Source organism: Panthera onca, chromosome B4 (assembly GCF_046562875.1).
Source record: "Panthera onca isolate mPanOnc1 chromosome B4, mPanOnc1 haplotype 2, whole genome shotgun sequence".
NCBI lineage: Eukaryota > Metazoa > Chordata > Mammalia > Carnivora > Felidae > Panthera > Panthera onca.
This window is the reverse complement of record NC_138345.1, coordinates 130197163-130213353: the sequence shown is the minus strand read 5'-3', so window position 1 is coordinate 130213353 and position 16191 is coordinate 130197163. Positions and strand designations below refer to the sequence as shown.

At 53.0% G+C, this 16191-nt stretch overlaps 1 protein-coding gene across 1 annotated transcript in view; it reads left to right on the top strand.

Moving 5' to 3' along the window:
• The first annotated feature begins 892 nt into the window (after window positions 1-892).
• CACNG2 (calcium voltage-gated channel auxiliary subunit gamma 2) overlaps window positions 893-16191 on the top strand; it is a 108709-nt gene continuing 93410 nt past the window's right edge. Inside the window, exon 1 of the mRNA XM_060656450.3 lies at window positions 893-2526. Within this exon, the coding sequence (XP_060512433.1) occupies window positions 2316-2526 (211 nt within the window). The 5' untranslated portion in view covers window positions 893-2315. The remainder of the gene's footprint in view (window positions 2527-16191) is intronic.

The window sequence follows — 16191 nt, the reverse complement described above, 5'->3', positions numbered from 1 at the left end:
CCTACAGACCAGCTCTCAGCTAAGGGAAAGAAGTTAGACAACACCAAAAAAAAAAGTCTGTTTTTAACCTAGTCATCTCTCATATACTCTTTGGTAATCACCAAATCACCGAGAAATTGTGAGACAAATTATCTCAAGACAAAAACGGAGGGAAAGAGAAGAGAGTACGGAATAACCGGGTTAGGAAATTCAAACACCTCTAACCCCCAACGGACCCACCAGACTCACCCCTCTCTCTAGGGCGCTCCCCCCAAAAATGAAAAACAGGGCACCTACATCATGCCTCATGCGCTCTCACTTAACTCCGAAACTGATCAGAGAAAAATGTAATCAATATCAGCAGGAATCTGATGGGCTCCTTTCTCCAGGAGTCACATTAAGGAAAAGTTGCACATATAGGAATGAGAGGTAACGCTGTAATTAACCCAGCATAACGATTCTGCTGAGGAAGAGGGGAGGGCTGTGATGTGTTTCAGTGTTCACAGCAGGGAGATTTTTTATCTCTTCCAATCCAGTTTATGAATGACACGGAAACTTAGAAGGATTCCATTTCACCCACTTCCCCTGCAAACAGGTTTATCCTTGAGATGAAAATCACTGCCCAAGCCCCAGCTACCAGCCACCCTTTCGCACCCTTTTTCATGAATAATCTTTCCAAAATGTCTGCTTGTGGGAGCAGAGTCGGAATTTCACGGAAAACTACAGAGAAACACACACGGTGCACTGCACACCCCGTTAGCCGGAAAGAGAGACAAAGAGACGAAGAGAGGAACGACTAAAAGGAGACGCGGCTAACGTGCCAGTAACAGAACACAAAACAAATCCCCCCAAGACAGCAAAGTGAAAACGACGATTGGAAAAACACAGATAGACCGTGTTTGTAATTACCCATCCAGGCTATATTTTCACCGCTTCCAGGCAGAGAAACGGCTGCTTGAAGTTTTGTGCCCATCTGATTGCGATGGGAGGGTTGTATTTGAAGCTCTGGGCACGTAGAGATGGAATGAGAAGGAGGCTGAGCTGGAAGAAACACCAAGGGGGGAGGGCAGGGGAGAGAGAGTGAGAGAGAGAGAGAGAGAGAGAGAGAGAGGGAGAGGGAGAGGGAGAGGGAGAGGGAGAGGGAGCAAGCTCTCTCTAGCTACGCCTTCCTCCGAGCTCCGGGAGCCCAGAAGAGCGCTCATTTTAGGATTTGGGGAGAGGGGTAAAAAGAGGGAAGGCAGCCCCCGGCTCTGCCCCGGCCCTGCCGCCCCCGGAGGGAGGGAGGACTCCGGCCCGCGCCCCCCTCCTGGCGGGCCGCCCAGCGAGCCGGGGCGCGCGCGGAGCGGGCGGCGCAGGGAGCTGTCCAGTTCAGCACCACCCGGTAATGCAGTAGGTGGGAGCGCCTCCGCCGGGGGCCGAGCCGGCAGCGAGTGGGGGGGCAGGCGGGCGGCCCATCCTGCAGCAAGACGCCGGCTCCCTTGTTTCCAGGAGCTTTGCAGATAGGGGGAGGGAAACCCGCCTCGATTCTCCGGGAGAAACCCCCTCCCTCCCCCACTTCGCCAACACTACCCCCGCCACCAACAACAATAACCGCCGCCGCTGCTCGTCCTGCCGCCGCCGCCGCCGCCGCCGCCGCCGCCGCCGTGCCTGCCCGCCCTGCTGCCGCCGCCGCTGCCGCTGCCGGGGCAAAACCATGGAAGGCGAGACCCCCGCACCTGTTCAGCTGAGATCAAGGGCTTACAGAATACTGGGAAGTCTGGTCTGAAACGAAAGCGCCCGAGACCCCCCCCCAAGGAAGAGAACTGGCGAAGCAAAGGATTTTCATGGCGCAGGCCGCAGAGCCGAGAACGAAGACGGAAGGTTGCATCCCGGCTTTTACAATCTCTAACTGTCTAGGTCCCGACCATGAGAGATTGTGTTGAGAATGCGGCTGTTCCCTGGTTCACTGTGGAAGCCATCTCCAAATTAGCTATCACATATGGAAACTGGAGACCAGAATTTTAGGAAAAGAGATTAAGGCATCTCACTTGGGGGGGTGGGGGGTGTCTTTTTATTTTTTTTTCCTCCTTTTTTAAAAAAAAAAATTTACTGCAACTGGAACAGTTTCTGATCTCAAAAGGCAAGCCTCTCTTCCCGTGTGATCTTTATAATTTACACTCTTTTCCGTGAGCTTTTCTTACCTCCCTGGTTTTATATCTCTCCATATTCTCTATTCACACACAGATCCATTATATTAGTAGTGGAATTATTTTTATTTTTTTGCTTTAGTACTCGCACCCTCACACACACTCTCCCGAGAACCAGAAGTCGGTTGGGTGTTTATATAATGAAGAATTATGGGGCTGTTTGATCGAGGAGTTCAAATGCTTTTAACCACCGTTGGTGCTTTCGCTGCCTTCAGTCTGATGACCATAGCTGTGGGAACCGACTATTGGCTCTACTCCAGAGGGGTTTGCAAGACCAAAAGTGTCAGTGAGAATGAAACCAGCAAAAAGAACGAGGAAGTTATGACCCATTCTGGATTATGGAGAACCTGCTGTCTAGAAGGTATTTGATTTCCCATCTCCTCCCCCTCTCTACCTCACCCCTCCCCTTTTCACTCCCCCTCCCCACCCTCCTCCAAAGAAGTCCCCTTCACATTCCACCATTTTCTTACTTCACTCCTTCCTACCACAGATCAAGGTTGGTTGGGTTAGTTTCAGAGGAAAGAAAATCAATAAGCAAAAGCCATACTCAACTCTCAAGCCTCCACCACCACCCCCCCCCTTCCCCTAAACCTCTTCATTGGAATGATCTGTGATGTGATGAAAACAACAAGAGATTGTCTTTTAAAGTCAAATGAGCTCTGCCTGCTTTGGAATCATTAGGATTTGCCATTTGGTGTAGCATTGCCATCTACAAGGGGGGGAAATAGCTGTTTCTGTCAACACTGCTCCTCTTTTCGCAATGAAGAATTCAAAAATGTGCTTCCTTTCCCCCCTCCTCCTCCCCTTACTCCCCAAAAGTCCCAGACACATCATCATCTGCAAATCTCCTTTTTTTTAAAAAAAAAATCTGTTGTTTCTAAGAATCCTTATTTGGTAAATCCTAATTATTCCAGGATCGCAAGCTGAGTTCAAGAGCATTTCATAATGTCTACGAACCCACACATATCTTTCGGGGCGACTGGCTGCGTGTGTGTATGTGTGTGTTTTAACGTTTACAAAGTCCAAAAATACATACGTCTCTCACAGGAAACAAGCCCAAGTTCTGATAAACAGCAGTTCACTTGCGGGTTAGGCTGAGAACCGGTTCCCTTCCACGCAGTGACATGTCTGTTATCCAGAAGCGAGTACGGTCAGCAATGCAGCCAGCTTGAGCATCAGACATTGTGCAGGGAGGCCGGGAGAGAGAGGCGAGGGCTTGGGGAGCTTGAGGGAGGGAGTGGAGGGGGGGCAGTGGACTGGGGGTGTCAGCTGTTTGCCTTGATCTTGCAGGGTCACTGAGACGTGTGTGCCTGTGCATGTGCTGTGGCCAAAGTGGTCCCCACCGTGAGAAGCCTGGGAGCTCGGGGTACCGCTAAAGGCATGTGCTTCTGAGCCACGTTCATAAGCACAGAAAAAAACTCCTGCAGGTCATACAACCTGCATTTAGCAACAGACTTTAATACGAGGGACCGCATTTGAATGGCCATGTGTGTATATATACATACATAGAGATATCCGTATGTACAAGCTACAGCTACCCGTAGAAGGATGTGCACAGAGAGATACGTGTTTCTGCGTGGAGAGAAAGGCTTATGTGCTCTGCTTCTGACATGAACCAATACCGGAGGCCGTTTGAGGCAGCGCTGGGAAGCGGGGACTGCAGAATTGTTTGTTAAGCTCACCATGGGATGGTGATGCAAGGACTTGAAGCCAGGAGATGGGGGAGAAGAGAGGGAAACAGACAGCAGAGGGAGAAACTGATGTGGCCCCAGGGTCTAACCCAAACTGAGCCAAAGCCGCTCTTTGGGAAACGATTATGTCTGGGAAAGAGCACCAGTTTCGTGCCCCCCTCCCAACATTCTTGGTGCAAGCGGTTGAGTGATGGCTGAACATGTTTTGAATAGCTAAGTGACTTCATTGAGCGATGGTCTATTTGACGCATACTGCATTTGGTGCCCTTTCTCAATCCAAACCGCTGCCTTGAACATAGTCTGCAGGAGAGCTGTAGGCTGAATACTCTATGCTCTTCCCCAGCCAGAGAATCAATATCAGGAAATTAATAGGGACCGTTTTAAACACACCCGTCCTTAAAGAATGAAAAGCCTTTCGAGCAGCTTGTCATTAACAGTGGAAAGGCTTCCATTTAATTAAACATTTATGGCAGACTTTTATTCCAAAAGGGAAGAAAAGCAAAGTGAATGAGAGTTGCTTTAGGGAAATGATCATAGGAGCAATTTGCCTTCCTTGGATGTTAGTCGGATGGAGACAGGCAGCCAAGAAATTAGAGGAAAGACGGAACGTTATTTTAGGAGAAATATACTCAGAAATTGGTAAGTTGGTATAAACATACTTTCTTATCAGGGCTTTACTTGCAAATTCTTCATGTACTGGGATCTTTGAAACATTTTATAATTCCCAGAAGGCAAGTGGACTAGAGGTGGCTTTGGATCACTTGTGCATTAAAAGGCTTAAGTATTTTCATTTAAATTCCATCTGTTTGGTGTCTGCGTCCCCAAATGTGCCGCCCACTCCCCCTCGCTTTCTCGCCACACGGCACCCCACCCCCCCACCCCCGAAACATCTCCCAGAAAGGGTTAGGATTACAACACCTCCCAAGGGTTGTGTGGTGCGCACCAGAGCTGTGGGTTTGGCCCTTCTCCCAGGCCTGGGGCCTCCGGGCAGTGAGGGGGGGCTGGGCCAGGCTCCCTCCAGGATGCTACTCCTTTTCCACTTGTGGCCAAGGCCCAGGCGGGAAGGGTGGGTGCTCGGGGTGGCGGGGGGGGGGGGCGTGCAACCTCGCCTGCATTTTCCAACGCATCCGTCCATATGGGGCTTCGCGGACCTGGGACTGCCCCCAGGAAGTCGGGCCTTGGCCACTTAGGAAGTGGCTGGAAGATTTGAAGCCACTTATTTTGGAAGAATGCACTGATTTCCACAGACTGGAAAAGCACTTGTCTCTGCAGGTTAGCACAGACGGCTCTTGTGAGGTGTTTCTGTGCTTGCTTTTTGGAGCATTCAAAATAGGGTCAGCCTTTATGCAGATCCAGTTGTCGGCACTTTACATTTCCCCCAATCTATGTTTTTTTGTGTGTGGAAACTTGGACCTTCAGGAAAGATTCCCCCGTCGCCTCTTTATCGTGTTTCCTGCCCATACCCCAAAAGTTTGTGAACAGACTTCAAATCTCCCCAAGATGCTCTGATGACTCCAGAGGGAAAGACAACCCCGTCTGCTTCTGATCTCTGCGGCTTTTCGGGTTTTCACTCGGGCTTTTTGTCTCCTGATGTGCTTTCCCCCCGCCACTCCCCCACCCCCCTTCCCTTCTTGATGAAAATAAGAATCAGCAAATATTTGCCTGCCTCCATTGCTGCTTTTGAAGTGAATCAGTCTGCTGAAGAATGAGGAGGGACAGGGCCACCTGTTAGGGGTGGACACACAGCGGGAGACAAGGGAAATCAAGAAGTTACAACCTTTTAATTTTTTTTTCCCCTTGTGCAGGGTAAATAGGAGCGTCTGTGCGAACTCGAAATTCCTAGGAGACTGGGGTCTTTACTGGGATCGAGGGGGTGGGACAGTCTGTGCGTGGATACAGACAGGTGGAGCGTGATAGAAGTCCTTGAACTTTTCAGGAAAGCTGCGCTAAGAGCCTCCAGATGGAGAGAGGGATTGGCCCTTTCAGGGAATATAGTTCAATAAAACCCATGACAGGACACTAAAACAGCTGCTCCGAGCGAGGTGTCTCTGGGCCGAGCGGTGGCTTGCTGCTCAGGATATTAACCTCTGCTGTCACCGAAAGGAATCATGGTCTCCAGGGGCAGCAAGAAATTCACTCTGTGTTTATCCTCCCCTGCGCCTTCCTCGCCTTCCTCCCCTCTGTGCGGGGGGGCCCCCGCGTCTCCCCCAGAGGATTTCCGGCCCTGCAGAGGAGGAACCAACAGCGGGGCAACGTGGTCTAGAGCAGAGACCGCCCTCCCTTCTCTCGCGCGCGTCCCTTTCCTTGCTGTGAGGCAGCACAGAAGTCTTTCTGTCTGGACTGTTAACATTCTCTCTGCTGAATCTCTGAGCTCCTCTTCCATCCACGGCTCCTCCTGTCTTTGCTTCCACGTGCTGCCTGCTCACGGTGATTCTGCCACTCGTTCTACGTCCCTGCTCTCTTTGAGCAAGAAGTGTCTCGCTTTGCCCGAACTGGCTTTGCCCACCTCCCGGTCGCGTACCCTTTGCCCGGCCTGAGAGGTGGTGAGGGCTCCAGGCTGGGTTCAGCCATGGCTGCCTTGTGTCTCCAGAAGGAAAGTATGTATCTTTTATTTTAGGAAGGCCAACAGCCTTTCCCAGATCATCTTACTTTTTCGCGTGTCGGGCGAGCTGATTGTGGAAGTCGCTTCGCACCCTGGACCCATCACTCCAGAATTCCCAAGTCAGATTCCCCGTTCGACTCTCCTTGGGCACTTTGCGCGCAATGGGGGGGTGGGGGGGCATAAACATAGTGATGGGTGCATTGATTCCGAAATCTTTAAGATTATTTAACTTAACTCAAACACCATAAGGACGTGTGACAGTCGAGTAATCGAGAAAGAAGGAGGCGAGGAAGTCAGGATGGTCTGTTTGTTCTTCCTGGTGCTTCTTTTTTACAAGAATAGTAATGAGTCATGGAACTCATCATCACAAACTAAGAGGATTCAGAAGGAGTCCGTGTTTAGGGTCGTGCCGCTCCTAACTGGCCAACGGAAAATTGTCAGTAAACTCAGTCTCTGCAAGCAAGGGAAAAATAAATAAATAACCCGTTGGTTTTCTTCCCTTTCCTGCTTTTAAAGTACATCCAAGCCCAGGTGGGTTGTAAGAGGCACCAGAAGAGACACTGTGGGTAGAGAGCAGGCTTTAGGGACCGTCCCCATTTAGTTACCCCGGAATCTTCTATGCTTTAGCAAACCTCCCCACCCAGTCCCCAGGATCCTGAGAACAGTCCTCGAGGTCTTAGGTGCTGACCAGTTTTCCACAGGGCCAAGACCTAAGCATCCTCACCCGGGAAGGCAAACCTGAGTGCTTTACTGAGGCACAAACTCTGGAGCCCTTGCCCACCCGTGCTGCCCTTCCCGCCCCCGTGTCCCTCTACAGCTGAGCAGAACCAGGCACACAAGGGTGACACCACCCACCAAGGCCACGTGGACAGAGCCAGAACTTGAATCCAGGGCCCCGTTTCCACCCCGCAAGCCTCCAGAGGGCTCTATGCACATACCCTGGCCTACTGTGGCCCTATGCTCATATTCACTGCCAGCCCTGGGTTTTATTCTGTCTGTGTCCCTTGAAGTGTCCCCCAGCCAGGGCCCAGCCTGAGCCTGTTCTGGCCCACCGGACCCGCACCTCGCAGCGTGACGGTTCTGCCGTAATTCCCTCACTCCCGTGAGGCTGAGGGAACGCGACCCTGAGCTTCAGGCCAGACCCGCCACGCGCCTCTCTGGGTTTGCCCTTCCAGTTTGGAAGCCTGGAAGTGTCCTCAGCTTTATAGTTGCAAGCATCTTTCAGAAAAATAGCAAACGTATGTCCCCTGTACATTTTCAGATGGAGCTTTGTGGCATGTCGCGTAGCTGAAAGACTTTTGCAGCCACTCGGGCCTGGGTTCGTTCCAAGCCCTGCAGCCGGCGAGACTCGGGGCACGGCATTTAACCTCTCCGAGCCTCAGTTTCCTTTTCTGTAAAAGGAAAGCAAAACAGCTTTCTCACAGGGCGGCTTCCCTGACCATCTTATTGGCGGTCAAGATCGACAAGCCCAACCTGTACCCCTCCTACAATCCTCCTTACTCCGCCTTCTTTTCCTTTACGGAGTCCTTACCACCTTCTAGCACAGTCCATAGTTTACTCGGGATAGTTGCCGTCTGTCTGCCCCGCCGGCCAGTCAGCTCCACGAGGGCAGGGATTTCTGTCTGGTTTGCTCGTTGCTGCAACCACAGCGGTTACGACGTGCCCGACGTCAACCCACCTTCGCTGGTGAATGAGCAAACCGCGACTGCCTGCTTAGCGGGGCGGGGATTCGAGCCCGTGGTCCCTTCATACCGGCGAAGGATCGTTCTCGAACTGATCTACGGTGAGCGGTGGTGGCAAAAGCATCCTCTTTCTGACGTTCCAGAAAATGGAGAACTCAACACAGAGGAGGGCGACAGGGAGCGAGGGGGAGAGAGACAAGGGAGGGTGGTGTTCCACACGCAAGGGACGAGAATAAGGAAAGGTAATAAAAAAGAGTTGGGAGAACAACCGAATGCCTGGGAAGGAAGTGCCGGGCGGTGAGCGTCCTCTAAATAGACGGTGGCTGTGTTTTCCTGCCTCCACATCACCCACAGCGGCTGTCACCGAGATCCTTGGGGAGGGCTTCCCACGAGCATTCGCTTTCAGGTCAGTGGGGAGGAGAAGGCACAAATCCAAACTAATAACGCAAGAGATGTTTTAGACTGTGCAAAATCCAACGGTTCCCTTTCGCCTCGGGTATGAGTATTTTGGCCAAAATACCCGTATTCAAGTGAAATACGCATTTAAAGCTTCTGGGTTGGTTGACAGTCACGGGTCAGGCAACTCCTTCACTCATTTATTTGTTAAACCTTTGGTGAAGTTCAGCAAAGGACCAGGCGTTGGGCCAGGGGTTGAGGTGGTGCCTTCAGGGTCACGGCCCCCGGTCCTCAGAGACCCTAATTCAAAGAATATATGTACAGGGGCGCCTGGGTGGCTCAGTTGGGCGTCCGACTTTGGGCTCAGGTCACAATCTCACGGTCCGTGAGTTCGAGCCCCGCGTCAGGCTCTGTGCTGATGGTTCAGAGCCCGGAGCCTGTTTCAGATTCTGTGTCTCCTTCTCTCTCTGCCCCTCCCCTGCTCATGCTCTGTCTCTCTCTGTCTCAAAAATAAATAAACGTTAAAAAAAATTAAAAAAAAATATATGTACATTACAACTAAGACAGGGCTCTCCAGGGAGGTCACATGGGGCTGTGAGTTCGCAATATTGAGGTGGTATCTAATCCGGGAAGGCTTCCCTGAGGAGGTGAGGTGAGAACGATTATCTGAAGGAGGAGTAGGGGTTCATGGGGTGAAGAGAGGAAAAAAGATCATTCCAGTTCAGAGGGCAGCAAGTGCAGAGATCAGTGAGGAAGAACGAGACAGGGGCCTGGGTGAGGCCGGTGGCTGGGGGGGGGGGGGGCAGGTAGAGAGTTTGGGGGGGGCAGTGCTGGACGGTGTGGGGAGAGGGCTTCAGAGGTAGTTAAGACTCAAAGGTGCGAGGCCTTGTTAGTCTTGCGGAGTTTTGCTCTCTGCCTTCTGGCTTCTTGCTTATAAGCTGTGTGACGCTGAGCTAGTGAATTCTGTCTCTGTGCCTCCCTTGTGCCATCCATGTGGTGGAGGTGACAGTGCCTGCCCCTAAGGTTGTTGCGAGGTTTCGGGTGCCGTTCTCCTCTCTTCTCGGTGTGTTCCCCTCCCCGTCTCCATCCCAATGCCATCAAGGCCTCCAAACTTCCCGTGACAGCGCAGAGAAGGCCGGGAATAGATAATACTCCACTCCAATCGAGTAAATTCAAAATACACTCAGTGGAGGTGTTGACGGCAGGTGCCAGCCCTGTGCCAACATAAGAAGGCAGTGGCGGGGTGCCTGGTGCCTGGGTGGCTCAGTCGGTTGGGCGGCCGGCTTCGGCTCAGGTCACAATCTTGCGGTTTGTGAGTTCGAGCCCCGCGTCGGGCTCTGTGCTGACAGCTCAGAGCCTGGAGCCTGCTTCGGATTCTGTGTCTCCCTCTCTCTCTGCCCCTCCCCTGCTTGCTCTCAATCTCTCTCTCTCTGCCTCTCTCTCTTTCTCTCTCAAAAATAAATTAAAAAAACGTTTTAAAAGATTAAAAAAAGAAAAGAAAGCAGTGGTGAGCAAGCCCCCACCTGCCTGAGGGCCATCCCGGTGAGGCCCCGTGGGGGATCCTGAGGAACAGGCATGTCACAGGGTGGCCCCGCTCCGTACAAGCTATGTGACATGGCCCTGTTGCTGCCTTCGTCACCCTCCCGCAAGTTCAGAGGGATTCCTGGCGCCCCTTACAATCAGTTAGGACCGTGGAGAATTTGAGCTGGAGTTTGAATGCGGCTCAGTCCTATGCAGCAGACTTTTGGAAAAGAGGAACGAGAGAGAAGAGGGACGTTAAGTGTGTTCCCCGACCCCCCAGAAATGCAGGTCGACCATTGTGCGGTCGTCGCTGAGTCGCATGACCTCACGGCATCCCGGTCCTCTCTCCCGGCTACGAAAGGTGCTGTATTCTCCTGGTCCCGTCTTCCCTCACTTCCCCGGGCACTGTTAGTTTACGAAGTGGACCATCCTCTTAAAAATAGCTTTTGGGGGCGGGGGGCGGGGAGGACAAATTTGATGGACACATCAATTGTCAATTTCAGAAACCTTGCAACCTGAATTACGTGCCTTCGAACCAAAGGAAGGTGGTGAGCTTTCTGGCCTGCGGGCAGGGTGCCGAGAGAGCCCAAGGGATTCTGCCCGCAGGCAGCTGGTGCCTGTCCTGTGACTCCGGGAGCAGCAGAGGGCGGAACAGTGTGGTCCTACCGACACCTTTCTCGACAAGGGAGAGGGCGATAGTTGATCTCTGTTCAGTAGCTGTTCCCGGAGCACTAGCGGGTACGAGCTTTGAGGACAGAGTCAAAGGCTCAGTCTCTGCCCTCGGGGCAGAGGGACTTCTCATCTGGCAGGGGAGACACAACGGTGAACACACGAAGATGACGGCACAGCAGGAAGCATAAGCACAGGGGATTCTGGGAGCGCAGAGACCGGGGAGGGGTGGATGCCGGGGGAGACCGGGTTCTGAAGGATGCGTAGGGGTGAGCAAGCTGGGGAGAGGGTGAGCACCTCAGACCGAGGGAAGGGCCGTGTGCAGAAACAGACGCCCGAGCCACCGTGCAGAGGGTCCCACGCAGCTGGAAGGTAGATGGCAAGGAGGGGTGAGTCTGGGAGGCGACGGGACCGCCTTCCAGAGGGACAGAAATGGCTCAAGGGGCAGTGTGTGTTTCCCCCTGGGAGAAAGGGAGGCCCAGAAAGGCGGAAGCAAGGGCAGCAACCGGCTTGGCCCCCCAGTGAGCTCCCGGGAGGCTGAGTCTCTCACGGGGGGAGGGGGGGGGCAGGGGGGTGGCAGGCATCAGGGGCCAGAGGTGGTGAGCTCTCTCCCGGGAAAGGGAGTGAGCACGTAAGTTGCGCGGAGCCGGTTGTAGTAAACAGAGAGAAGAGAGAAGATCCTAGGGAATGCACAAAACAGGTGCATCAAGATCCGCCCCCCTTCTCTTTTGACTTCCGGGTATATTTCCCCTGGAGCCCCCAGGCCCGTGAGCCTCTTTCCTTTCCCTTTTCCGCCTTTCACGTTGACTTTTTCCTTTTTAGCGTTCACTTGCCTGTGATCCGTGTGCCCCTTTAGGGGCTGTATGCTCCGTGCCGGCGGGGCCGTGTCTGCCTCGGCACGGAGACAATGCTGAGGAGCCAGCGTTGGGTGAACCGCTAAGCAGCACCTGCCCTCCAGGAGCTCCCACGGAGGGAGGGACCTGGCTTCCAAAGAAAAACCCGGAGCATCCTCTAGACCGCGCTTTTCTCCTAGGCTCGGCTGGAACCACTTGGTGAAAGACCCGAGAAGAGGCGGGTGTCTCCCTGGCACCCTGCACCCCCCACCCCCACCCACCCCCCCAGGGCAACAGCTTTGCCATAAATGAGCTTCAGGAAGCCGATAAGGCCACCGCCAGCCTTTTCTCTTAATCTAAATCCTGGTCCTTATCACCCGGCCCAGAGGTACTGACTTAGCAGCCCTGAGCCTGCCTCTGAGGAGTCACCACTCCTTTCCCTTCCTGACGCTGTATTTATTCACTCTTCCCTGAACTTCCTTGACCTTGGGTAGTCTTCCAGCTGCTAACAAGAGTGCCAAGGATTAGCTCTGAGATCCCAGGTGCACGGTTGCTGTGGCCTCGTTGTATGGGGAATCAGAACCTTGCTTTGCTCTACAGCATCCACCGTGCAGTTTCGGTGCCAGCCTCTCTCTGCCCTGGCTGTGGGGCACAATCCACTGGTGACTGGCTCTAGCCTTTCTTCCAGCCCAGCCCCCGTGGCTTTCCTCTGTCGCTTTCTCTGCCTAAAGGATCATTCACTCTTTTCTGTCACTTCTCTGCCCCCAGCCCTCTGTCTGTACGAGTCTTATCCCTCATCCTTCTTGAAGTCTCCCTAAGGGTGGAAACTCTTCTCCCCAGGTTTTCCTCCAACGTGTTTGGCAAAGAAGGTAGCCCTGACATCACGTCAACAGTAATGATAACATAAATAATAATAGCTGATCATTCGTGGAGTGCCTCCTTCGCGCTAAGCACTCTTTAGATGCTTTTCAGAGGCTAGCTCTTGCGTAACTTTCACAATTCTGAAGGTACATGCGGTGATGCCCGTTATCTCCATCTGAAGAGGCTCAGAGAAGTTAAGTAACTCGCCCGAGGGCACACAGCAAGTCTCAGAGCTGGGATTCCAGCCCAAGTCTGTCCGTCCCCCAAACCAGTGCACAGCCTTCCTAGTGCACTGTTATATTTCCCATCATCCCCTAGCCCCCAAGTTTATACATAAATCTCTTGGAGAACTCCATGCATGATGCAGTCTTCAGAACTTTGAAGCTTACATTGGGAATATGCTCCTTACACAGGGCAGAGTGGGGGGACGTGGAGGGACTGCCAGTTTCTTTCGTTGCTTTGACGACAGAAGAACGCCTCAAAACGCATGGACATCGTGCTAGCTACAGTTTCTGGAGGGGGAAAGGGGTGAAAAATATATATATATATATATATATATATATATATATATATATATATATATTTATTTATTTATTCCCTCTCCCCCACCCTCTGCCAAAAGGGCCTGTTCCCTACCACATTCCACCTGTCTCCAGGATTCAGCTAACTTGTCACTTCCCCGACACCTCAGCTGCCTCCCACTAGGTTACAACCCCTCCCTCTTTCCTTCCACAGCATCCACATGTGTCTCTAACACACCTTCCCTCTTCCCGTTGCTTGTTCCCAGTTCTGTCTCCGCTTCTAGACCGTGAGTTCCCTAATCCTTTTCATCGACAAAATTCACCCGGTTACTATATGCCAAGTTCCATCCCAGGCTCCAGATTTTAAAAAGGTGAAAAGACGGGGCCCCTGCCCTCCAGGAGCTTCTGCTCTAGTGGGGGATAGAGGGACACAAGCAGCCACGCTCCGGGTGGGGACCCTGCTCCAGGAAGAGGCGTGAGACAGCATGGAGTGTTCAGGGGAGCACAAGAGGTTTCTGGTATTGCTGGGCGCCAGGTGTGGGCGGGGGAGGTAGGGGAAGGTATTAGTACCCGGGGGACAAGATTGGACAGAGCCCACATCGTGGAGGGATGGCTGTGCTGTGCAAAGAGCCCAGAGAGGAGAATGTCGGGAAGGGAAGGGACATGGTCAAACTCGCACTTTGGAAGGATTGTTCGGGAAGTAAAGATGGGGACAGGACGGGAAGGACAGAGCGGAGACTCCAGGAAGGGGGGGACTGCATGGTCTGGGAAGTGATGAAGCAGCTGGCCCAGGGCAGGGGACTGACCCTAGAGGATCCACAGGACCTGGGGACTGTCGTTGTGTCAGGTAAGGTGTGACAGTGAGTGACCTTGTCTGAGTCAGTGCGAGCAAACAGGAGACATCTGCAGGGAGAAGACGAGACCTTTCGTCTTGGATAGAGTGATTCCCACCTGTGTCCCCTTGGCCTCACCCAGTGCCGGGCATATAGTAGGAGCTCAGTCAGTGTTTGTTCAATGAATGAATGAATGGATAGATGGATAGATGGATGGATGAATGACTATAGAAAAAGCACATAGAACGTAGCTTCGCGTCTGAGATTAGGATACATATTTAATCTCAGATTTTTCTCCCAGCACCATAGTAATCCCAGGATATTCCAGCCAGGCCTGGAGCTCCAGTCAGCTCTGGCATTTGCTGGCCTGGGTTCAAGCCCCAAACCTATCACTTATCAGCGAGGTGACCTTGGATGAGGAGTGTCACCTCTCTGACTCGATTTTCTCATGTGTCAGTGGGAAAAGTTGTATCTCACTCTTGAGTTGGTCATGAGATTTTAGTAAAATCCTCATGTAAAGTGCTCGGCGAGATGCTGATACATAGTAAGTGCCACTGTCCTTATCCGTAGTGTGGCGATTGTGGTCACCCTAGCAGTTGCAGACGGTGGCCTGCCAGCGAGTTGTGTTTAGCCCTCGAATCTTCCACAAACGAAGAACTTTCCTATAAAAATTCCTAGTCGTGGCTTCACTTGGGAGAAAAACAAAACAAAACAAATCGGTTTTTTTGTGACCCCGGGACCCCATTCCTGTTTGGCCACCGATGGCAGGGGCCGGGCGGACAGTAGGTGGCCCCTTCAGGTGTGGCAGGTGCTCTGAAGTCCCCCGGGGTCCCCGCCGCTCCCACGTGTCTTCCGTGGCCGCTTCGCCCCTGTGGCCTCCCTCCGGCCTCCCTCCGCAGCGCATCTGAATTTGCAGCCGCTCCTCTAAGGCCAACGGCAAATTGCAGGCAGCGTCTCTGTCTCCTGGTGGCCAAAAATGCTGAGAATGTAAGCAAAACAGCAGCCCGGGCAGGGCAGAGCCACTCACAGGACGAAGCAGGCGGCGCCTCCGTGAACAGATGCGTGAATATCTCCCATCCCCAGGGCAGCGCTTGCTGATGAGATCCGGGTGGAGGGCCAGCCGGGCCGGCTCCCTCCACACGGCATCCCATCCGTGTGCTAAACGCTGCCGCCTTTAAAGAGAGCCTCTCACCCATATGCCGCCACCCCCACAGCGTCTCTTTCAGAGGCTGACATTTTCTGACCTTGACCCCGGTTCGGGAAGCGCACCCTGTCGTGCAGGCCATGTGGTCTGCCTTATTCAATAACTAAATGGCAGGCACCAGGGACACAACCCATGTTGTCAGCCTGGCCGAGGAGGGAGGGGAGGGGGTGTTGCTGGAGCACGGGGGGGTTCTCTTCTTTTTTTGCCCAGCGAGCTTCGGAGAGAAGAGGGAAATTTCTAGAGGGTTTTTTTTTTTTTTTTTGCGGGGTGGGGAGGGTGGACAGGAGGTGCCCGGCAATTGCTCAGAAAGGATATGAACTTCTAGACGTGCAGTTTGATCTGGGAGGATGGTCACATGATCCACCGTGACACGTGTTGGGTGTTTGGCATGCCAGGCTCTGTGCTCATGCGTGGGGCTCAGAAACAAGTCAGCTCCGGGGGAAGGGGGTCTGCCCTGACCCCCCTGCCGGCATCACCCATCCTCCTCCCAACCTCCCCCTGCCTGTTTTATTTTCTCCATCGAGCCTCCTGCTCTCTGAATTTGTTTGGAGGGCATATTATTTCTCTCCCAACAAGAATAGAAACTCTGGGAGACCAGGGTCCTTTGCCGCTAATGTTGTTATTGATGGTCGAAGGTGGTGTCCACAGGTGTGATGGGAATGGTTGGTGTTCCCTGAGAGTGGACGGTGTTTGAGGGTCTCCTGTGTGTTGGGTCGCGTCCTATGGACCCATCTTCCTTAGGCCACACAGCACTTTCTAGCGAGGGGGTTATGATCTTATCTTCCCAGGAGGAAACAGAGAGAGTGTATTAGTTTCCTACGGCCTGCTGTGACCAATCACTACAAACTCAATGGCTTAAGATAACACCAACTTATCACCTTACAGCTCTGGAGGTCGGGAGTCTGAAATTGGTCTCACTGGGTTAAAATCAAGGTTGTCAACGGGGCCATGTTCCTTCTGGAGGCTCGGGGGGGGGGGGGTGACTCTGTCTCCTGGCCTTTTCCGGCTTCTAGAGACTGGCCGCGTTCCAGTGGGGCAGAAAGATTTCCTCCATTTTCAAAGCCCAGCAGGTGCCAGACAAAGTCCTTCTCGTGCTGCATCTGTCTGATTCTGGCTCTCCTGCCTCTCTCCTCCACATGTAAGGACCCTCGTGATTACACTCGGCCTGCCTGGATAATCCAGGATAATCTCCCTCTCTTAAGATCAACTGATT